Genomic DNA, 23357 nt, shown 5'->3' on the forward strand with positions numbered 1-23357 from the left:
AGAAAATCATTATTTTCCTTTCTAAAATGAAGCAATCAAATGCATTGAATTACAGGTCACCCAAGGATACAACTTCTAACTCTGAATACTTGAGAGGCGGAACCAAGACAGACCATTCCTAGTGTTCCTGACCCTCCAATCATGTCCCACTCAAATGTTCAGGGAACAAACTATTAAAGATGCCACGATGCTGTCTGTGTGGAGTTTGCACGTTCTCCCTGGGACCACATGGTTTCCTCCCGGTGCTCGGTTTTCCTCCTACATCTCAAAGATGTGCAGGTTTGTAGGTTAATGAGGCTGAGTGTGTCGGGAGTGAGTGAGAAAGAGGGATAACATAGAACTAGTGTGAACGGGGGAGCAATGGTCAGCGTGGACTCAGTGGGCCGAAGGGCCTGTTTCCATTCTGTGTCTTCCAATCTTTATCAACACCATAATTATCGCCACAGGAGAGGTCAGAGGCATAGAGGATGTAAACAGGCCCTTCAGCCCAACCCATCCGTGCTATCCACGATGCTCCATCCAAGTTAGAGCTTGGGAAGGGGGAGTGATATGTGAAGCCGTTGGGATGGATAGATGGAGGGGGAGGGGGGGCAGATATTGTAGTGGGATAGTGGAGGAAGGGGAATAGGATAGTTGGAGAGCACAGGGGAGGGATAGAGTGTGGATACTGAGTTGGATGATCAGCCATGATCATATTGAATGGCGGTGCAAGCTCGAAGGGCCGAATGGCCTACTCCTGCACCTAATTTCTATGTTTCTATGTTAGAGGAGTGGGAAAGGGGAGGAAGCAAGAGTGGAGAAGGGGGTAGAGGAGCTGGAAGGGGATGAATTTAGACAGGGAAAAGTGGGGTAGTGGGGGATAGGCAAGGAAGTGAGGGGGGGGTGGGAAAGTGGGTGAGAAGGGAGAGCGAAATAGTGGGGTGGAAGTGAAGTGGGAGTGTGGGGGGAGAAGGAGGGGAGGGAGAGGGAGGGGAGGAGAGAGCGAGGGGAATGTTTGAGCGCTGGGGTCAGGAACAAGGGTGAGGGGGGGGGAGAGAAAGAAGAAAAACAATGGGGCGGGGTGCGACCTGAAGCCGGGCTGTGTCTGTGTTGTCCAGACCTAGGGGTCTGTGCAGAACTACACCAGTCCCTCCCCCTCCCCCGGCGCCGGCGCTAGGAGGGGCAGAGCCGAGAGCCGCCTCCCTCCCTCCCGCCTGCTGCAGCCCCTCTGCCCAGCCCCCGGCCGCCCGGCGCCGCATTCCTCACCGCGCTCCCGCACCGCCAACATGGTGAGCGTCGTCCCCGCTGCCTCCCCGCTCACACAGACCCACACACACACAGACCCACACACACACAGACCCCCACACACACACAGACCCACACACACACTCTCTCACACACACACAGACCCACACACACAGACACACACACTCAACTAACCGCTGCCATCCGTGCTCTCTCACACAGGTCTGCAGAAGTGCCCCGTTCTTTGTGCTCCTGGCCGTCGCCCTGATCAACGCTGAAGTAAGTAAGATCTTCTCTCTGTCACCCACTCATCCTCCTCCCCCCCTCACTCTTCCCTTCCCCTTTCAATACCCCCTCTGTCCACTCACTCAACCCCCACTTCCCTGCCCAATCTCCCCCCTCTAACTCCCTGTTCACTCATGTCCCCTCTCTATCCCTCCCTCCCCACTCAACTCCCCCTCCATCACCTCCCTCCCTCCCTCCATGGCCTCCTTCCCCTCTCCATCCCCTCCATCTCATCTCTCTACCCGTCCCATTCCCACTGTGTACCGGCCCCTCTCCCCCTGCCTTGGGCTGGGCTGGGCTGGACGGGAGATTGAGGAGCGCTGCTGGCTGGTTCTCGGGCCGAGGCTTTGTCTGTGTAACCCGATCCTGCATGTGTTGGTCTTGCGGGACTTTGTGGACAGTTATTTGCCGGTGCTGCAGGGAGGGAGGGAGGGAGGGAGGTGGGTGGTTCGGGCTCTTTGTGATATGGGGTGGGGTGGGGGGGATTTCCGTTGCTAGTTGCTTATTGTAAATCACCAGGGGCTCGTTGCAAGATGGGGTTTTGTGGCGAGTTAAATATTTTTTAGAAGAGGGGAGAAGAAATAATCGAGGAAGCAGTCAAAAGCTGGCAAATAGATTTGTGGGTGGATGAGAGATATCGACAATAGAGAGAGAACATGACCTGCCACCAGCAGCTAGGAATTTAACGCACACACGATTTACTGGAAACTTCCAAGTACACATCGACTGGGTCTTAAAGAACACAAGGATAATATCCCACAATCTGTCTGTTCGGCGCAGTTGGAGAACGAACCCTCCCCCACCCAGTTAACAAGAGGCAATGATTCCCATACCTTCCCCACCCTGTCCCAGCTTCATATTCACAGTTAACATCGACCTGGCACTTTGCTGATGGATACTGTACAAAATAAATGTTCAGTTTCACCACACAAGTATTTCAAATGCTTAGGAAAGAACTGCAGATGCTGGTTTAAATCGAAGATAGACACAAAATGCTGGGTTAACTTAGCGGGACAGGCAGCACCTCTGGAGAGAAGGAACGGGTGACGTTTCGAGTCGAGATCCTCCTTCAGACTGATCTTTCAAATGCTGACTGCCACCCAGAGTTTGTTATTAAATACATCAAATTCAGCTTTCCAACAAGTTAATCAATTGACCCTTCATTTAGTATTGGTTTATTATTGTACTGAGACACGGTGAAAAGCTTTGTGTTAAATCTACAAGCTCATACACAAGTACAACAGGGGGGAAATACCTGAGAGCAGAATATAGTGCTATAGTTCCTGAGAAAAGGTCCAATTTCTAGGTTGGAAGATTGGAATCACACTATAGTTTAAGGGAAAATAGACAAAAGTGCTGGAGAAACTCAGCGGGTGAGGCAGCATCTATGGAGCGAAGGGTTTCGGTCCGAAACATTGCCTATTCCTTCGCTCCATAGATGCTGCCTCACCCGCTGAGTTTCTCCAACATTTTTGTCTACCTTCGATTTTCCAGCATCTGCAGTTCTTTCTTAAACAAATAGTTTAAGGGAAGACAGTTTCACAGGGGAAGAAGCTGTTCCCGAGTCTGGTGGTGTGCGCTTTCAAGCTTCTGTACCTTCTGCTGGATGGATGCGAGGACATGGGGGAATGACCGGGGTGCGACAAGTCTTTGACGATATTCTAGGCAGCGTGAAGTGTAGATGGAGTCAATGGTGAGGAGTCTGGTCTGTGTGATGGACTGGGCTACATCCACAACTGTGCAGTTTCCTGCGGTTTTGCGCAGACATGTTGCCTGGATTTGTAGCTACCAGCACAGGTTAAATCAACACTGACAGTCTTTCTGTTTGAGAAAATGTAGTGCAAAAGGGATTGCTGATTAACCCAAGTGTAAAATCTTATTACCATAATTATTATTTTCATCAGTAGACCGTCTCAAATTCTACTCTAGTTTTATAAAAACATTTCATTTGCATTGGAAATTAAAAATTCCCACAGTAGTTGAATATTAATATATAATCCCCGTTAACATTTATTTGGTCTTTATAATTGCTTCTATGTAATTGCATCTTGTGATACTATACGTGAATGGAATGAAGTGAGATAGTAACGAGGATGAAAGGGGTCTATCTCTTCTGTGTCTCCCCACTCTGTAGTGGATATGATAGTTGCCGTTTACAAGATGTCTGGGCATCTTTAGTCAGAGGGTGGTGAATCTGTGGAATTCTTTGCCACAGAAGTTTGGAGGCAAAGTCAGTGGATATATTTAAGGCAAAGAAGATTCTTGATTAGTACGGGTGTCAGAGGTTATGGGGGGGAAAGGCAGGAAATTGGGGTTAGGAGGGAGGGATAGATCAGCCATGATTGAATGGCGGAGTAGACTTGATGGGCTGAATGGCCTCATTCTACTCCTATCACTAATGATCCACTTCATTATTAACTGGCCACAAACACTTTGAATCACTTCCCTTTGTCTGGAAGGCGACTTCGGACTGTCAACGCTGCCAAAGCCAGACATAAAAACAGTTTTTATCCACGAGTAGTTGCTCTACTCAACAGCCAAAAATATGTAGCCTCCCTTTGATCTGGTATTTTGTTGGTTCACATGCTTGATCATGGTGTTTTATCATTGATGTTTTATTATTATTAATGTTTAGTGTTTTCTGAGTCATTCGTAACTGTCATTGTATGTCATGTTGTTACTTGTGGGCGGAGCACCAAGGCAAATTCCTTGTATGTGAATACTTGGCCAATAAACTTACTTACTTATTGTGGCTGGGATGAAGGTACAGAAAGTTGGTCCTGGAGATGTATAGCACAAAACAGGCCATTCGGCCCACAGTGTCCATGCTGACCAAGTTGGCATATTGGGCTAGTCTCATTTGCCTGCATTTGGCCCATATCCCTCTAAACCCTACCCATCCATATACAAGTCCAAATATATTTTTAAAAGTCATTATATAGTAAGGGGCACACTAGCACCATAGGTTATGGACAAGCATACAGAGGCCTGGGTCACTGATCCAGAGACTGGAGTTCATATTCCACCAAGGATGGAAGAGAATTTTAAATACAAATCTGGAATTAGAATCATGCAACTACCGAATTGTCAATTTACAAGCTCGAGGGATAGAAAAGCGCAGCACAGATGGCACAATGGGCTAAGTGTTCGGCTGGCAACCGGAAGGTAGCCGGTTCGAATCCCGCTTGGAGTGCATACTGTCATTGTGTCCTTGGGCAAGACACTTCACCCACCTTTGCCTGTGTGTGAATGTGTGTGAGTGATTGGTGGTGGTCGGAGGGGCCGTAGGCGCAGATTGGCAGCCACGCTTCCGTCAGTCTGCCCCAGGGCAGCTGTGGCTACAGAAGTAGCTTACCACCACCGAGTGTGACTGAGGAGTGAATGAATAATGCGATGTAAAGCGCCTTGAGTATTAGAAAGGCGCTATATAAATCCCATCCATTAGAACTCGTCTACTGATTTGGCCTGTGGACTGACTGTTAGTTGGGGAAATCAGTTATGTATATTGAATGTGTATGAATAAAAGTGCTAAATGAAATAAGGGAGGTATTTTTGAGGCACAGATGACCCAGGGCAGCACAGCGGTAGAGTTGCTGCGTTACAGTGCAAGGGTTCGATTCTGGGTGTTGTCTGTATCAGTCTGAAGAAGGGTCTCGACCCGAAACGTCACCCATTCTTTCTCTCCAGAGATGCTGCCTGTCCCGCTGAGTTACTTCAGTATTTTGTGTCTGTCTTCGGAGTGTGTACGTTCTCCCAGTGACTCAGCGGGTTTTTCTCCGGGTGCTCGGGTTTCTTCCCGCACCGAGATGCACAGGTTTTCAGGTTAATTGGCTTCCGTAAACTGTCCCTAGTGTGTGAGATAGTACTAGTGTGCGGGGGGAACGATCGCTCGCTGGTGCAAACTTGGTGGGCCGAAGGGCCTGTTTCTGCACTGTATCTCTAAAGTCTAAAGACCACGGGAACCTGGATTTCATTCTTCCCACTGGTTGAGGATGTTTGAACTGTTGACAATTCCAACAATTATGTAGTTGTTGGTTAGAACACGGAGACACATCTTGAGCAAAATAAAGTTCTGGGTGATCTCAGTGGGCCAGGCAGCACACGTGGAGGGAGTGGACAGGCAATGTTCCAGTTTCTGAAGGGTTCCCGACCCAACACATCATCTGTTCATTGTTTCCACAGATGCGCCACCAAATTCCCCCAGCACTTTGCGTTTTGAGAGACCGAATTCCCAATCCAATACGTATTTTCTAATCCATTGGTTTACTAATTAACCCCACTGGATTTCATGATTGGTGCATCATGTATTATCATTAATAAACAGAATGGGTTCAGTGAGTGAGGATTTACATTTTGAATTTCTTGGTCTAAAAGCTTGCATTTGCTAACCCAGCCATGTTGCTAAACTTTCTTCCAGGGTCCACAAATTAAGAATGACCTCATGTCTAGACGGTGCTGGATTCAAGGCTAAATCAGCCTCTCATGTACATAATAATCAGCTTGCGCTTATTTCAGCCCTGAGCCAGAACCTATTAAAATGAAGTGGCTCATTTGTCAAAAACAAAGAATCAACCAGGAGAGAATTCATTAACTTTTTCTTGAAAAATGAAAGTTGAAAGTAAATTCCTAATGGAATGGGAATGGACTGCTTTAGCACGAGGCCTGGTCACAGGGGCCGACATGTTGCTCCCCAGAATACTTAACACTTCCTTCAATATCTACACGTGCTCCTTCATATTGCTGCAGACCTTGTACAGTTTGACAAACAGCAAGTTTGGAATAAATATAGAAAAGCACTTACATCCTCCATTTTACCGTACATCAATGGTGAGATATTGGGATATTTTCTGAATTACTATTTCTGCAGTAGTTTGCATGCATGCATTAATTCAGTAGATGTTGTAATGAACTAATTCTCACAACTTAACACAAGACAAAGTGCTGGAGAAACTGAGCGGGTCCGGCAACATCGCTGGAGAATGTGTATTGAGTGTGGGAGGAAACGGGAGCTCGTGAGGGAAATGGGCACAGAGAGAACTTACAGACAATCGCCATAGTCAGGATCAAACCTGGGTCTCTGGTGCTGCAAGGCAGCAACTCTACTGCTGCGCCACCGTGCCACCCTAAGAATTTCATTGTAACCTTGACGGTACATATAACAATTAAACATTCTTGACTAACTAATAACACAAGGATGCCACAGCTGGGAGAGCCACTGCCTCTTAGTGCAAGAGACCTGGGTTGGATCCTGACCTTGGATGCTGTTTGTGTGGAATTTGTACATTTTCCCTGTGACTGCGTGGGTTTCCTCCGGGTGCCCTGGTTTCCGCCTCGTCCAAAAGACAGGCAGGTTCATAGGTGACCTCTGTAAATTGGCCCCCAGTGTGTAGAGAGTGGATGAGAAAGTGGGCAACGTGGAACTTGTGTGAATGGGCGATCAATGGATGGTGTTAACTCAGTGGGCCGAAGGGCCCGTTTCCATGCTGTATCTATAAAATTAAAATGAACACAAAATCCAGCATGGACTCGTGGCTGACAGATTTTGGGGAGCAAGTAAAACAATGGAACACCATTTTCTCTGTTCTAAAGAAACTCTGCCAGGGGAAAGTTTGCATAGTAACAAGATCTATTTTAGTTGTGTTGTGTCAGGAATCATTGTGGATAGATTCCATGATGATTTAGAACAGATGTTTGCAGCCACATCTTTGCAATGTTCGCCACAGCTGGCCACAGCTGGTCCATTGCTACAGTTGAATTGTCAAAACAGGACATGGGCAAGTGTAGATCTCAAAACTAGAGCAAACATCTGATTGTCCCTCATGTTGCCATGGGTAATACTGGTCACTCTAAGCCCCCAACCATGTAATTTGAAGAGCTCAGTGTCTGGGTTCACACCCATAGGCTAGATGCCAATATGTGAAAGAACAACACATAACCGAGGGTTGAAAGCCAGATTAAAGTAACATCTCAGGTACACAAAAAAGCTGGAGAAACTCAGCGGGTGCAGCAGCATCATAGATGCTGCTGCACCTGCTGAGTTTCTCCAGCTTTTTTGTGTACCTTCGTTTTCCAGCATCTGCAGTTCCTTCTTGAACACTTAAAGTAACATCTCAGCAGCTTGATGGAGGAGGGCAACTAGATTTACCCCCCCATCTACATCACCTTGAAATCAATGACTCTGCTCCTTACTGCTGACTCTCATCCATGCTTTGTACCATCTACAAGCTTTAAATAATGCCCAGCGTAAATTAGTCTAACTCTACCAGGTACATGGATAGGAAACGTTTAGAGGGATAAGGGCTAAACAAAGGCAGGTCGGGCGAGCGTAGATGGGGGCATCTTGATGGTCATGGACAAGCTGGGCCGAAGATCCCGTTTCCGTGCTATACGACTAATTAAGCAGAGTACTGGTCAGAGGAAATTCTGCTGTTCACTTCCTCACACCCTGGCAAACAGTCTTCTAGTACTCTTTATTCCCCTTATTTAGCCATTTGCTAAGGCCCCTTTCAATCTACATAGCTTACTGCACTGTGGCACCTAACTAAATGCTTCTCAAAATCCACACACAGAAAATTCAACCACATTTCCTTCATTGTTGGACATACATTGCCTCAAACTATCCATGCTGGCTTTCTCTCAGCATGCTTTAGGGCAATTCATTTCTCAAGGCCAATTTATTTCACAATACATCTTCCATTTTAAAGTTCATAACTCTTTCATCAGGCAGACAACATTTTTTTGTTTTGTACCAGTTAAATCAAGGACTACGGTACACAGAATTTACTTACTCACAAGGGATGAAAATACGCTTGTAATATGATTTAATATCATCAAATTAACAAGATATTAGGCAAGGATCAGAATGGGTATATTCCAGATCTCTAAATAGCGGTCCTATCAAATCAGTAGCCGCCAAGATACAAATACTTTAAAAATCCACTGTTTCCAACCCCACACTGCCGCTTTCATTATTGTTTCACAAGAAATCAGGTAATATTGTAGATGCTTAAAGGGCCCGTCCCACTTGGGCAACCTAATCCGCGAGTTCTGTGAGTTTGCCCTCGACTCATACTCACAGCACGGTCGACACGAGGTCGTAGGAGGTCTTCGCAACTCTCCTTCATGCTCGAGAGTGGTCTTCACGTACTCGAGGCCTCAGCTAGGTCGCGGCGTTTTTTTCGATATGTTAAAAAATGCCCACGAGTAATAAAAGGTCACCATGGGAAAAAAAAACGATACTTTTTTTACTCGTAGGTTTAGTCTTCGTAGGTCGGCATGTTATTCGTAGGTAATCGAGGGTAGTTGAAGGTAGTCGTAGATAGTCTTCATCATAGTCGAAGGGAGGTCGAAGGAAATAGTCTTCACTCGCCACTTTTCGGTGTCCAATTTTCCCGAAGTTAGTTGTAGCTAGTCTTCAACATAGTCGAAGGAGGTCTTCAACATGTCATTTTTTCAAAACTCTTCTAAACTCGCCAATTAGGTTGCGCAAGTGGGACAGCCCCTTTAACATTCCAGCAGTGCAGTTGGCAAGATGAGGACAACTAATCTGTAGACTGAAATCCACACCTTACCTGGGGTCAGTTGTAGGGAGAGGTTGGAACCTCCTTCTCTGGAGCATAGGAGGCTGAGAGGTGACCTCACTGAGGTGTCCAAGATCACCAGGAGCATGGATAAAGCGAATGCTCAGTCTTTTTCCAGGGTAACGCTGGAGGACATGGGCTTAAGGTAAAAGGAGAGAGATTTAAGAGGGTCCTCAGAGGCAAGTATTTCACTCAGAGGGTAGTCTGTATATGGAATGGGCTGCCAGAGGAAGTTAAAGTGGTAAAATTATGACTTTTAAAATACATTGGGACAGATATGAATAGGAAGGGTGTAGAGTGGGAAGGGCCAGTGTGCTAACATGGTTGACATGGACAAAACGGGCCAAAGGGCCCATTGCTAAGTTGCATAACACTATACCCATCTTACAAATCCATTCTTCCCACCATTAATGCTGCTGTCTATGAGTAGAATTTGGCAAGTTTATATCAGCATCAACAGAACAGAGTTAAATAAATGTTTGTATACTTTGAAGTCCTGTGTAGGCGAACTTTGGCGTCATTCACGTCAGCAGTCACATCCTACAGACCTGGATCAAAACTGACTAGAAATAAAAGTGAACTTGGTCATCGCCAAATGCAAGACACAGGGTTGCATCAAGTCTGAAGTCATTATCGTAACCCCACGTGTACTTTATCAAAGCAGAGGGAAATAAAACAGTGTGCAGTACAAAATAGTCTCAATTAACTACCAGCCAATAATGATAAATGCCACCTCTGAACAAGGACTTCAACACAAAATAAAAATAAGTTTAAACAAGACTGCAAAAAAGTGCAAAAAACAAAATTGCAAAAAACTAGCTCGGAGGCAGATATGTAGCCAGAGCAGTTAAAATGAAGGCAGATTAGACTTGAGCAAGATGGGAGACCTGTGGAGTTTATTAAATTTCATATTTTGTTCTGCAGTCACACAGGGATAATATAGATTACTGAGTATCAGAAAGTTACTAAAACAGCCAACAAATTCCATCCACTATTTTATATTAAACCAATAACCAATCAGTTTTCTATGTGGCGGGTTAGAGAATGGGGTGACTGACTTACCTTAACTATTCAAGAAGATAGATATAAAAAGCTGGAAATAACTCAGTGGGCCAGACAGCATCTCTAGAGAAAAGGAATAGGTGACATTTCAGGTTGAGATCCTTCATTAGACTATTTAGGCTTAACTTTAAAAAAAAATGCAACACCTGTCTCACTGCATTCTCCTTATTCTCTATCACCATCTCATTATCGACCCCCTTAGAACTGTGTCCTGCGGCCTTCGCTATGACTTTGTTCACACTTTGACTCAATCTCTCCACACATCTGTGGATCCTGAAGGCACTCTGACCATTCACCCCCTCAGCTGTCAGTAATTGAATTAACTGTCTTGTCAATAAGACACAGCTGGGCAGAAGTAAAGCACTTCACAATTCAATTGCTTGCTTGCTTTGGGAAGGTGATGTGAGGTAAAGAAAGCATTTCTATGATAAGTGTTTAGCCATTCGAACGTCCACGTTGTGTCGTTTACCTTGCCCTTCTCCATCAATATAACACAGGCAAAACCTCTCAGCTACTTTCAACATTAAAAAAAGGATGTGCTTTCGCCCTCCTCCTCACAATGTGTTTGTATTTCAGCAAAATAATGTTTGGAAAGTATGCTAAATACATACACATTATTTAATTATAATCAAAATTGTCTTTCACACTGAAATACTTAAAAAAAAAGTATTTGATAGATAAAATATGGTTTGAAATTTGTTTCTGAAAATCTATTTGAACAGCAGCAGTCAGCTCCCATTAACAAAACAGATTAGCTGAGTTTAACACAGCCCTTCGGCCCATCTTGTCCATACTGACCAAGTTGGCGTATATTTTCAACCTGGGATAAAGACCCTGACTATCTGCCGTGTCTATTTTTAGTGCACAGGGGAATCAAAAATTATTTTTTCCAGCGCCCAAGTGAAATTTGGTTTCTTTATTAAAAAATATTTGAACAACAACAGTGAACTCCCATTAGTAGAACAGATCAACTGGGTCTAAAACAGGCCCTTCGGCCCACTTTGGCATACTTGGTCAATGCGGACAAGTTGGGCCAAAGGGTCTATATCCATGCTGTACAGCTAGCGGACTCTGCTGCTTTACATACTTGTATGGTATAAATCCAGTTCAGTGTTGGTGACACTCAACACAGTACTCAGTGAAACATTTAACTTTTTCCCCTCTGAAAATGGGTGTGACCAGATGATTGTTTCTGGAATTATTGGAGAATTGGATATAAAATATTTGTTCAGTCAAATTTGAAAAACTTGTCAACATGGTGGAAAATCGGTAAGCAAAAAGGAGCAATGATATTAAAACAATGTATCACCAGGGGACCAAGTACCAGGCAAACTAATAGGCCCAAAAACTAATGGGGCTCTAGGTAGTGTTGCAGAGCAGAGGGATCTATGAATACAGGTGCATGGTTCCTTGAAGGTCGAGTCGCAGGTTGATAAGGTGGTCAAAAAGGCTTTTGGCACTTTGGCCTTCATCAGTCAGAGTATTGAATATAGAAGTTGGGAGGGCATGTTGCAGTTGTATAAGACGTTGGTGAGACTGCATTTAGAATATTGTGTTCAGTTCTGGGCACCATGTTATAGGAAGGATATTGTCAAGCTTGAAAGGGTTCAGAAAAGATTTACGAGGATGTTGCCAGGACTAGAGGATGTGAGCTATAGGGAGAGGTAGAGTAGGCTGGGCCTCTATTCCATGGAGCGCAGGAGGATGAGGGGAGATCTTGTAGAGGTGTATAAGATCATGAGAGGAATAGATCGGGTAGATGCACAGTCTTTTTTGTAGGGTGGTAGAAGTAGGGTAGGGAATTGAGGACCAGAGGACATAGGTTTAAGGTGAAGGGAAAATATATAATAGAAATCTCCGGTTGGTGAAATTTTCACACAAAGGGTGGTGGGTGGGTGGAACAAGCTGCCAGAGGAGGTAGATGAGGCTGGAACTATCCCATCGTTTAAGAAACGGTTAGACATGGAATAGGACAGGTTTGGAGGGATATGGACCAAGCGCAGGCAAGTGGGACTAGTGTAGCTGGGACATTGTTGGCTGGTGTGGGCGAGTTGGTCCTGTTTCCACACTGTATCACTCTATGACTCCAGGGCGAATCCAGAATCTTCAAAGAAGTGGCAAAAAAAAAATGTATTACTGGTGATTTTCCAAAATGACCAATATTTTGCAAAAGTTCTCTGGAGAGTTTGAAAACTTTTCAAGAAAGGAGGGAGGTAAAAAGGCTGTAAAGTATTGGCCAGTTAGTCTTGCCATTTTTTTATGACATTAAATGCTGGAATCAATTATTAAGGAAATTGTGGTAAGGCATTTATAAAATCATGATACAGTCAGAGTCAACATTGTTTTACAAAAGAGAAATGCTGTTTGACTCATTTTTAGAGTTCTTTGAGCATGTCATGAGCTAGGTATATGGTGGACATAATATTCTTGGATTTCAAAAAAACCATGGAGGTGCAGCACCTCATATTTCGCTTGGGCAGTTTACATCCCAGTGGTATGAACATTGCCTTCTCCAATTTCAGGTAGTCCCTGCTTTCTCCTCCCCTTCCCAGCTCTCCCTTAGCCCACTGTCTCCGCCCCTTCCTGTCTTCTTCCTGCCCCCACCCTCACATCAGTCTGAAGAAGAGTCTCGACCCGAGACGCCGCCTGTTTCCTTCGCTCCATTAATGCTGCCTCACCCGCTGAGTTTCGCCAGCATTTTTGTCTACCTTCGATTTTCCAGCATCTGCAGTTCCTTCTTAAGCAATAAGCAATAATGTCATTCATAACTGAGGCCATTTGTGCTTGGTGGCTTTGGATAAGTAAGTGGCACATTGATCTCTTCCTTTGGCTGAGATTGGCTGATTGAAAGATATAGCATGGAAACAGGCCCTTTGGCCCAAGTCTACACTGACCATCGATCGATCACCCGTTCACACTAGTTCTATGCTATTCACACTTTCTCATCCACTCCCTGCACACTAGGGGAATTTACAGAGGCCAATTTACCTACAAACCCGCACATCTTTGGGATGTAGGAGGAAACCAGAGCACCCAGGGGAAACCCACGCAGTTACAGGGAGCACGTGCAAACTCCACATAGACACATTAGGGGTGGCACATTGGCGCAGAGCCAGAGACTGAGGTTTGATCCTTACTATGGGTGCTGTCTGCACAGAGTTTGTACGTTCTCCCTGGGACCGCGTGGGTTTTCTATGGGTGCTCAAAGACATGCAGCTTCACAGGTTAATTGGCTTCGGTAAAATTGTGTAGGGTAGTGGTACAGGGAGTGCTTGCGGTCGGCACGGACTCGGTGGGCCGAAGGGCCTGTTTCCGCTCAGTAGCTCTAAAGTCTGAAGTCTAAAGACAGTACCCGAGGTCAGGATCGAACCCGGGATCTCGAGCACCATGAAGCAACAGCTCTACCAGCTGCGCTGCTAAAACCGCTGTGGTACCATAAATGACCACCAGTTAATTGGAGGTAGACAAAAATGCTGGAGAAACTCAGCGGATGAGTTTGGCATCTATGGAGTGAAGGAATAGGTGACATTTCGGGTCGAGACCATCCTTCAGACTGATGTGGGGGTGGGGGAGCGGGAAGAAGAAAGGAAGAGGGGGAGACAGTGGGCTGTGGGGGAGCTGGGAAGGGGAGGGGAAGGAGGGAGAAAGCAAGGACTGCCTGAAATTGGAGAAGTCAATGTTCATACCGATGGGGTGTTAATTGGATGTCAGTTACATCAGAACAGACGTGGAATTGAGCCAAGTACATAACACAAAGCATTCTGCTTCCAAATTGTGACAGAATACAGAATTTGCTAGCACTCCCAGGGTGCATGTTGAATAAAGTTTGAGGGGGGAGGGGGTGGGGGGTTGAGTTAATGAGGAGCTGTAATATTTTCCATGGTCCCAAGCACTGGTGAATTTTGAACAGTCAGTGCGTGACGTACACTGTGAGAAAATGAGCCAAGATCAATATCATGGAATTGGCCTGCTCCCAGATTGTTAAAGAATTGGCAGAAAGAAATGCAACTCGTATTTGTGTTACTGCACGTCAACTGGGAATGCTTCCTGTGCCGTTACACAGCCTTGGCGAAATGTTAGTTGTCTAGACAGCCCTGCTTAGCTCTGCATTCTTGCAGGAAAGGACCAAATAGTTTCACTTAACGGGCACAATGCTAAATTGCACTTCCCCCATCTTGTGTGAAATTCTGCAGACTACCAGTTTACAAACTCGGAGACTCCTTATCAATTGAGCAGAAACCAATGACCCCAGTCCTTGTGTGAAATGGTGTTGATGGCGGGTGGATAGGGAGGGCTTAGAGGGATGTGGGCCAAGTGCAGGCAAATCGGACTAGCATGGTATGCCAACTTGGTCAGCATGGACAAGGTGGGCCGAAAGGCCTGTTTCCATACTCAATGACTGCAGTAAAGGAGGGATCTATGGAATTGTCTATCAGTAGAACCCCCAGACAGGGGTAGTGCTGATTATTTAGTGCAGATCAAGTAGAGATGGGGAGATAATCGGCAATCTCTGCAGTTTTCACTTTAATTGTTTTTTTTTAATATCCTCCAAGAATAAGCAGCCAACATGACTTGATTTTTTCCACATTTTCAATACAAATTAATCCGTAGTACAAGAGGTAGCAAGTGTAGAGATACAGCGAGGACACAGGCCCTTCGGCCCACCGAATATGTACTGACCAGCGATCCCCGCCCACTTAACACAATCCTACACGCACTAGGGATAATTTACATTTATACCAAGCCAATTAACCTATACGTCTTTGGAGTGTGGGAGGAAACCGAAGACCTCGGAGAAAACCCACGCAGGTCACGGGGAGAATGTACAAACTCCGTACAGACAGCACCCGTAGTCAGGATTGAACCGGGGTCTCTGGCGTGTAAGGCAGTAGCTCTACCGATGCGCCACTGTGTATTCCAAAAATGAACTAATACAATACAATAATATACAATATTTATTACATGTCATTTGAACCTCAGTGAGGCTCAAACGAAACTCCATTTCCACAGCCATATAAACAAAGACAATTCCTACAAGAAATACAAACAATTCAATTTACACAAACATCCATCACAGTGAATCTCCTCCTCACCGTGATGGAAGGCAAAGTCTTTTCTCTAAGACCCAATGTCAGGAAATTCTCTTTCTATTGAGCGATTGAACTTGAACTCTGGAACTGAAACTAATAAAGAGAGTGACTGGGGTATTATTGGTTGCTCTGACTGGGATGATCTAAGAGAAATGATTTTTCCCATGCATTTACTGTGAGCTTGGAGATGGAGTTGAATCTTCATTGTGTGCGTGGGACAGGAACCATTCTAGTGAACAGGTATCTAAATAGCAACAGGGTTGGGTCTTTGCACGTGATGGGGATGAATCAATTGTAACTGATTTAGATATTAGATGTTGTATGATAAAGCTCATACCTCTCTCCCAATTACCAGCCGTTGAACATACCCAAACATGTCAGATGAAGCAGCTTCATTAAAACTTGGGGCACATTTAGAGTATTGAGTGCAGTTCTGGTTGCCCCATTACAAGAAAGATGTGGAGGCTTGGGAAAGAGTTTACCAGAATGATGCCTGGATTAGAAGGTATTGGCTGTAGAGAGATTGGACAGGCTTGGGTTGTTTTCTCTGGAAGGGAGACCTGATAGGTATATAAAATCAAGAGAGACATAGATAGGGTAGACAGTCAGAACCTTTTTTTCCAGGATGGAAATATCAAATACTGGAGGGCATAGTTTTAAGATGAGAGGGACAAAGTATAATGGAGATGTGCGGGGCAAGTTTTTGTTAACAGAGAATGTGGTGAGTGTCTGGAAGGCTCACCTTTAATGCCGGGGGTGGTGGTGGAGGCAGATACGATAGTGGCATTGAAGAGGCTATTGGATATGGAGGGATATGGTCTTGGCATCATGTTCAGCACAGACATTGTGGGCTGAAGGGCCTGTTCCTCTGCCCTACTGTTCAATGTTCTATGTGATGTGTTGAAGAATGTTTTCGGAGCTTTGTTCTAATTAAGGTGTCCTATTTACGAGGGGCCCTTGGTACCTGTTACTCAGTGGGACTGTGGGCCTGATGCTTGAAGTTAGAGAGTACTTTGAAGTGATTCACAAATAAATCCTGTCTCTTTGTACAGATGTCCTTCCCTTTGGTTTGGCTGCTCAGTGATCTCACTCATTGACTAGAGAGGCATACATTAATCGAAAGCTCACTGCAATGTTGGAAGTATATAATCTCCAATCATTTAAACTATCGAGGCCCACAGTCTTGCCCACTGTGCTCACTTCACCATGCAGTTGGTCATTAGGAGTCTTAGTTTATATCTATAATAAATGAAGGATTTATGTATGAAGATTATTACCTGCCACTAGGAATGAAAGCTGTTTTCAGAAATAATCCTCTGTTTAGAATACGCAGGTTCATTTATAGGGAATAAGTAAATGACATAGTCTAAAAGTCAATAACAATGATTCAAGTTTTGACATTATAAAGAAGAGCTTGAAGGTTTAAGAACTCTCCGTTGAAGACACAATGACCTGCAGGTGCTGGAATCCTGAGCAAAGCACAAAGTGTCTGCAGAAGGGTCTCGATCTGAAACATCGCCTATCCATGTTTTTCTCCAGAGATACTGCCTGACTTGTTGAGTTACTCCAGTACGTTGTGTCTTGTTGTGTATTAACCAGCATCTGCGGTTCTTTGTTTCTATGTGCTGGATGAACTCAGTGGGTCAGGCAGCATCCGTGGAGGGAATGGAGAGGTGACGATGTTTCAGGTCGGGGCCATTCTTCTGACCGATCTGAAGAAGGGTCGCGGCCCAAAATGTCTTTCCCTTTCCTTCCGCTGAACCCGCTGAGTTCCTCCAGCACTTTGGGATTTGCCTAATGGTATAAGTTCCCGCCTTCAGGAGAAAGCAAGTGAAGTGGAAAGAAGTAATGAATAGTGGGAACAAAAAGGCTTTGACACTCTGTGGATAGGCCTGCAGGAAATGTCAGGAAAAGGCTATAACCTGGGGATAATTGTAGACAAATGCAATAATTTGTTGTAAGATAGCCTTGTTTATGGGATTCACAATGAGGTGACGGCTGGTGTGGGGAGTGGTGAACGTTGATGGGGGCAGTCTGGTGCTCCATGTAAGTGAAGGCCAGTATGTAGAGCAGCTTCTTGCTGTGCGCTGCATATGTGGATGCTGCTCGGATAATCACCCCGTGTAGTCTGCAGTCTAGTTTCTCGTGTACACGTCATGGGCCCTCGCACAGGCATTCCATCCAGCAGGCACACACTTTGCTGGGAGCTGAAATGTTTGTCTTGTGAAGAGTTGCAAACGAGCGTGCGTGTTTGCAATGCAGTGTATGTAACGCGAGCTCATTGTCATTACATTGGAATGTGCTCTTACACTCTCCATCTGTTTCCCATCAGGCCGGCTGGATAACACGGGCAGATTACCCCCCCACCCCCACCCCCCCCCCAGAAAATCACAGCCTCAACACTGTGGCCTGCTGTTGAGTAGTAAGGAGGGGGATTGTGGAATGTGGACCCAGCCCGCTAGTATAGACCAGATGGACATAAAACATCAATAGTGCCCCCTGTCACTTTCTTCTTTAAACTATCAACTACAAACTGCCTTGGTTGCACTATGCACTTTTGGATTTTTAACACTAATGTTGGTGCATTTTAATTTAGTAATTTTTGTTGTTGTGAGTATTCAGTTTACGGGCATGTTAAGATGCTGCAAGTACGAATTTGATTGTTCTGTTTTTTGATACATATAAACAATTAAACCCTCTTGAAGGAAGAGAGATTTAATATGAATATGAGGGGTGGCTTTTTCACACAAAGGGTGGTGGGTGTATGGAATGAGCTGCCAAAGGAGGTAGTCGAGGCTGGGACTATCGCAACTGTTTAAGAAACAGTTAGACAGGATTATCGATAGGACAGGTTTAGAGGGATGTAGGCCGAAAGCTGGCAGGTGGGACCAGGATAGGTGGGACATGTCGATCAGTAAGGGCGAGTTGGGCCGAAGGGCCTGTTTCCACACTGTATGACTGCGATTTCTAAAATTTTGACTTGCTTTCCTGAGCTGGTGGTGAGAACAGAGTCTTAGTTAGTGTTGCCAACTGTCCCGTATTAGCCGGGACATCCCGTATATTGGGCTAAATTAGTTTATCCCATATCTGTCTGCCCTTGTCCCGTATTTGACGGCTACTACTCGGGTCGAGGGGACTGTCGGGTCGGAGCGCCTCGTCCGGCCCCGCCTCACCCGACCCGACGTATAGTGCAGCCCATGGAGTGCAGCAGAAGTGCCTCACCCGTGGCCCCGTCGGTCGGCAGCCCGGCCAGCTGTCCGACCTTCGCTTACCGCCGACACCACCACCACCCCTCCTTCTCATGGCCAATCATCGGTTCATGTGTTGGATGGGGTGCCGTACTATGCGTGCAACGTCGCGTGGCCCGGGCCAAAACTCCTCAGCTGGCCCGCCGGCTGGGCTTTGTGTGTAGTCCAGCACCCGGGCCAACTCATCATTCACCCAGCCACGGCTGATTGGTCAATGAATTGCCGTTGGGAATTTATCCCTTATTTTGACCTTTTGTCCCTTATTTGGGAGTGAGAAAGTTGGCAACCCCAGTCTTAGTGTACATATAAACTTCAGCTCCCGTGGGAACTATCAAGACCAAAAAGCAATTTAATAAAATCTGCAGCATTTGCAATAGATCACCTCAGGACTAAAAGGTAGAGTTCAGGTAATAACTCGTGCTTTGTACCCAGGGGGCTAGTTTTGGATTCCTCTCCCCAGGTGAGAGTCTACCGAGATTAATTCTCCTCTCCCCTCAAAGCCATATCAAAAAATGCTCATCTGCACTGTAAATATATCCTGTGGTCTTTCTTTGAAGACTTTGTACTATATGATAAGTTGATGTTTCAGTGAATGACAGGGTCCTGGGGAGTACAAGTAAGTGATTCCTTCATTTATTATCGGGGTTCAAGGGGGTACTGGAAATGGTAACATGCATAGACAGTGTGGCAAAGTAGGCAAATAGGACACAGGCCAAGAAGGATAAGAGAAGACTAGAAACATAGAAACATAGACAATAGTTGCAGGAGTAGACCATTCGGCCCTTCGAGCTTGCACCGCCATTCAATATGATCATGGCTGATCATCCAACTCATTTTTAAGAACTTGAAAATTTTCTTTGGAGTGTAGGAGGCTGAGGGGTGACCTTATTGAGGTGTACAAGATCATGAGGGGCACGGATAAAATGTATGCTCGCAGCCTTTTTCCCAGTAATGTACAAGATGAGACCAGAAACTGTTTGCGGCGACTGTTTGTGAAGTGCCTCAGTTAAGTCTACTATTCTTACACTACAATCATTGCACCCTGTACCTGGGTACGATTGTGCCAATGTATAATGTGACTATCTATGCTGGATCATATACAAGGCAAAGATTGTACACAAAGCAATGAACCTCACTGTATCTAGGTAAATGAGACAATAAAGTACCATTGAACGCTTGCTTCATGTCACAGTTGTACAAGTCATTGGGGACTTTCAGCTGTAATATTTTCCATTCCTAACTTCTCCAAAAACTTTAAGTTTTTGGAGAAGTTAGGAATGGAGAATCTTAAGAATTTAAATGAGAATTGCTTGCAGAATGATTCAAGCTTCAGCTGCTTCTTTCAGGGAGAAAACAAGCTTGGTCCATCCACCATCCGACCCAAAATATGTCATAGAATCACACAGCACGGAAACAGGCCCTTCGACCCAACTCATCCATGCTGACCAAGATGCCCCATCCAAGCATGTCGTTATTTAGTTTAGTTTAGAGATACAGTGCGGAAACAGTCCCTTTGGCCCGCGCCGACCAGCGATCCCCGCACATTAACACTATCCTACACCCACTAGGGACAATTTTTACATTTACCAAGCCAATTAACCTACAAACCTGTACGTCTTTGGAGTGTGGAAGGAAAGCGAGGATCTCAGAGAAAACCCACGCAGGTCACGGGAAGAACGTACAAACTCCGTACAGACTCGTCCGCTGCTGGCCCATATCCCTCTGTTTTCATTTTAAAATTAGCCGCAATGTCATGCACTGGGAAAGTGTGGGACATGTCTAAACCAACAGGGCAGAATCTTTAGGTACACAAAAATGCTGGAGAAACTCAGCGGGTGCAGCATATGCAAGGCAAACCAGCCAACCAGGGCAGAATCTTTCTCACCTTCTGCAAATCAGAATAATTTTGCTGGCATCTACTTTTCTCAATTAACGGGTGACACGTACCAGTGGCGCAGCGGGTGGAGCTGTTGCCTCGCAGTTTCAGACACCCGGGTTCGATCCTGACCTCGACTGCTGTCTGTGTGGAGTTGGCATGTTCTCCCTATGAACACGTTTCCCCCGGGTGCTCCGGGTTTCCTCCTGCATCCCAAAGGTTTGTAGGCAAATTGGCCTCTGTCAATCGCCCCTAGTGGGTAGGGAGTGAATATGAAAGTGGGCTAACATAGAACTAGTGTGAACGGTGATCGATGGTCGGGGTGGGCTGAGGGGCCTGTCTCCATGATGTATCTTTAAACTACAACCATTCTGATATGGGAAGAATACTTGAAGGTTGCCGGTCCCACCTTTGAAGGGGGAGGATGGGATATAAAATTTGAAAATGAAAGAAATTCAATATCTTCCTCCCCCACTAAGAGCCAAGGGAAACCGGTCGATAACACATTCCCCTACTCCTGAGACAACACATGCACTTTTGAGATTAAGGTAAGAAAAAATATTTCAACCTGTCACTGTCCATATTTCAAACCATTTCCGAATGGTTTACGGATGTCTTCCCACGTACAAATTGAGTTTATTTCTCATCAGATCCATACAGGCAGCCAAGAGGAATTTGACCTCAGATAGCTGAGACCTTACATCTTTTTTATCCTTGACTGACAACAGCTTATATTTCGCTTGGGCAACTTACGCCCCAGCGGCATGAATATTGACATCTCAAACTTCAAGTAACCCTTGCTTTCCCTCTCTCTCTCTCTCTCTCAGTCCCTCCCTCCCCCACCTTAGTCCTCTGACTAGTTTCAATGTCCTCCTGATTAAATATTGCTGATTGTATGCCTCGTTCTCACCTTCCCTCAGCTAACAATCACAATCAATCAGTTTTATTCGTCACTTGCACATAAAGTGCAAGTGAAATGAATTTGTCAGCAGCGGTACAATGAAGAAAGAACACCCAAAAGCACAATAAAAATGTAACACAAACATCCACCACAGCATTCATCACTGTGGTGGAAGGCACAAAATTTGGCCAGTCCTCCTCCATTTCCCCCGTGGTCGGGACCTCAACCCTCCGCAGTCGTCGCTGCGGGCCCGATGTGCAGACAAGGTAAAGTCCAGGTAAGTCCGGAATCGGTGCCTCCCCACCGGAGACCGCGGCTTCAGGTTGGTGTAGGCCGCAGGCCGGCGGTCGAAGATCTAAAGTTCCCGCCGCGCTGCAGTCGGAAGCACCGCAGACCGCAGGGCCGGCAGTCGGGGGTCCCCGGCGAGGGACCCCACTCCGGATGGTAAGTCCCCGCTGAGCCCACGGTAGAAGTTGGCCGCAGGCCGGCGGTCGGAGCTCTTCCCCTCCTGGTTCCCCAACGAGGGATCCCAGGCTCCGGACACCACATCAGCTGGAGCTCCGCAGACAACGGCTTCAGGCTGCCGTGGGCCAGCGAACGGAGCGCTCACCTCCGGCGACCCCCGGCGAGGGCTCGCCCGCTCCGTGACGAGAGCTGAAGCCCCAGGCGCTTCTCCGGGAAAGGCTGCACCAATCCTCGCTGTTAGGCCACGGGGGAGGCGGCATGGAAAAAGTTGCCTCTCCGTGGAGGAAGCGACTAAAGCGGTTTCCCCCTTACCCCCCACACCACCCCCCACACAAGACACACAGAGAGACATTAAAAACGTAGATTAAAACACACTAAAAAAAAACAAAAAAAGTAGAAAGAACTAACACTCTGCTAGCAGGGCTGTGCGCTTGCAGCGCTCCCACCGACCGAACAATGATCCATTCTACATTTTCCTTGAACTTCATCTCCTTTGATCTGTCGTTTTCACACCTTACCCTTTCATATCTGTATGTCTCCCTCTCTTCTGATTCTCAGTCTGAAGGTCTCGACCCGAAACGTCGCCCATTCCTTCTCTCCAGAGATGCTGCTTGTCCCGCTGAGTTACTCCAGCATTTTGTGTCTATCTTCGGTTAAACTCGGCAGTTCCTACACTATACTAAAATCTTTGTCATAGCCACCACATCAATGCGTATCATTAACAGCTTCCTCTCTACACCTGAAACATCATCTGTCCATTCCCTCTACAGATGCTGCCTGGCCCGCTAACTTCCTCCAGCACGTTGTGTTTTATCTTCTACTAATGTGTGCTTACTGCAGAATAGGAAACAGCTTTGCATTGAGCTCCACAAAGGGAGATAAAACACAGCTGCCCACGGCACACATTTGACAGACTTCACCGAATCCCACACCAAACACCTGATTTAATTCCTCTTTGAATCGCTGGTGTAACAGCAGGATTTAATGAGCTTGGCTTCAGATAAATTCATGTCTCAGTGATTCTCAAGTTTCATAGTCAGAATGGCGTTACCCGCAACGGATTTGTGTAGGGAATTATTTATTTATAGCTGTGCCAATGATGCGCAGATCCTTTAGCTGGGCAAGAGGCTGAGAGATAACGTGCATTCTTTACATTTAGCTTCTCCAGAACACCTTCAGGTGCTGGCGTTGATTCATTTCATGTTGTTACAACCATATCAAAATGTAGGATCAGATCTTCCAACTGAGGTGGGCTGGTCTAAATGGAGGCTGTCATCTTTGAAATCCATTGTATTTTTTTAATAATGGAATTAAATCTCATGGGAAGAAAGACACAAAATGCTGGAGTAACACAGCGAGTCAGGCAGCATCTCTGGAGAAAAGGATTCGGAGGGAGCACTTCCGACCAGAAATGTCACCCATTCCTTTCCTCCAGAGATGCTGCCTGACTCGCTGAGTTACTCCAGCATCTTGGGTATAAACCAGCAATCTGCGGTTACTTCATACACAATTAAATCAAATGGGACTAGCGTAGATGGGGCATCATGGTGGCCATGGACGAGTTGGGCCGAAGGGCCTGTTTCCGTGCTGTATGATTCTAAGTCTCTTTCCATAAGGAGAGGATTG

General features: G+C 45.9%; 1 protein-coding gene across 1 annotated transcript in view; it reads left to right on the plus strand.

Moving 5' to 3' along the window:
• Window positions 1–1123: 1123 nt before the first annotated feature.
• fstl1 (follistatin like 1) overlaps window positions 1124–23357 on the plus strand; it is an 80279-nt gene continuing 58045 nt past the window's right edge. The window contains exons 1-2 of the mRNA XM_033033411.1: window positions 1124–1268; window positions 1447–1503. Of these exons, the coding sequence (XP_032889302.1) occupies window positions 1266–1268; window positions 1447–1503 (60 nt within the window). The 5' untranslated portion in view covers window positions 1124–1265. The remainder of the gene's footprint in view (window positions 1269–1446; window positions 1504–23357) is intronic.

Source organism: Amblyraja radiata, chromosome 14 (genome assembly GCF_010909765.2).
Source record: "Amblyraja radiata isolate CabotCenter1 chromosome 14, sAmbRad1.1.pri, whole genome shotgun sequence".
NCBI lineage: Eukaryota > Metazoa > Chordata > Chondrichthyes > Rajiformes > Rajidae > Amblyraja > Amblyraja radiata.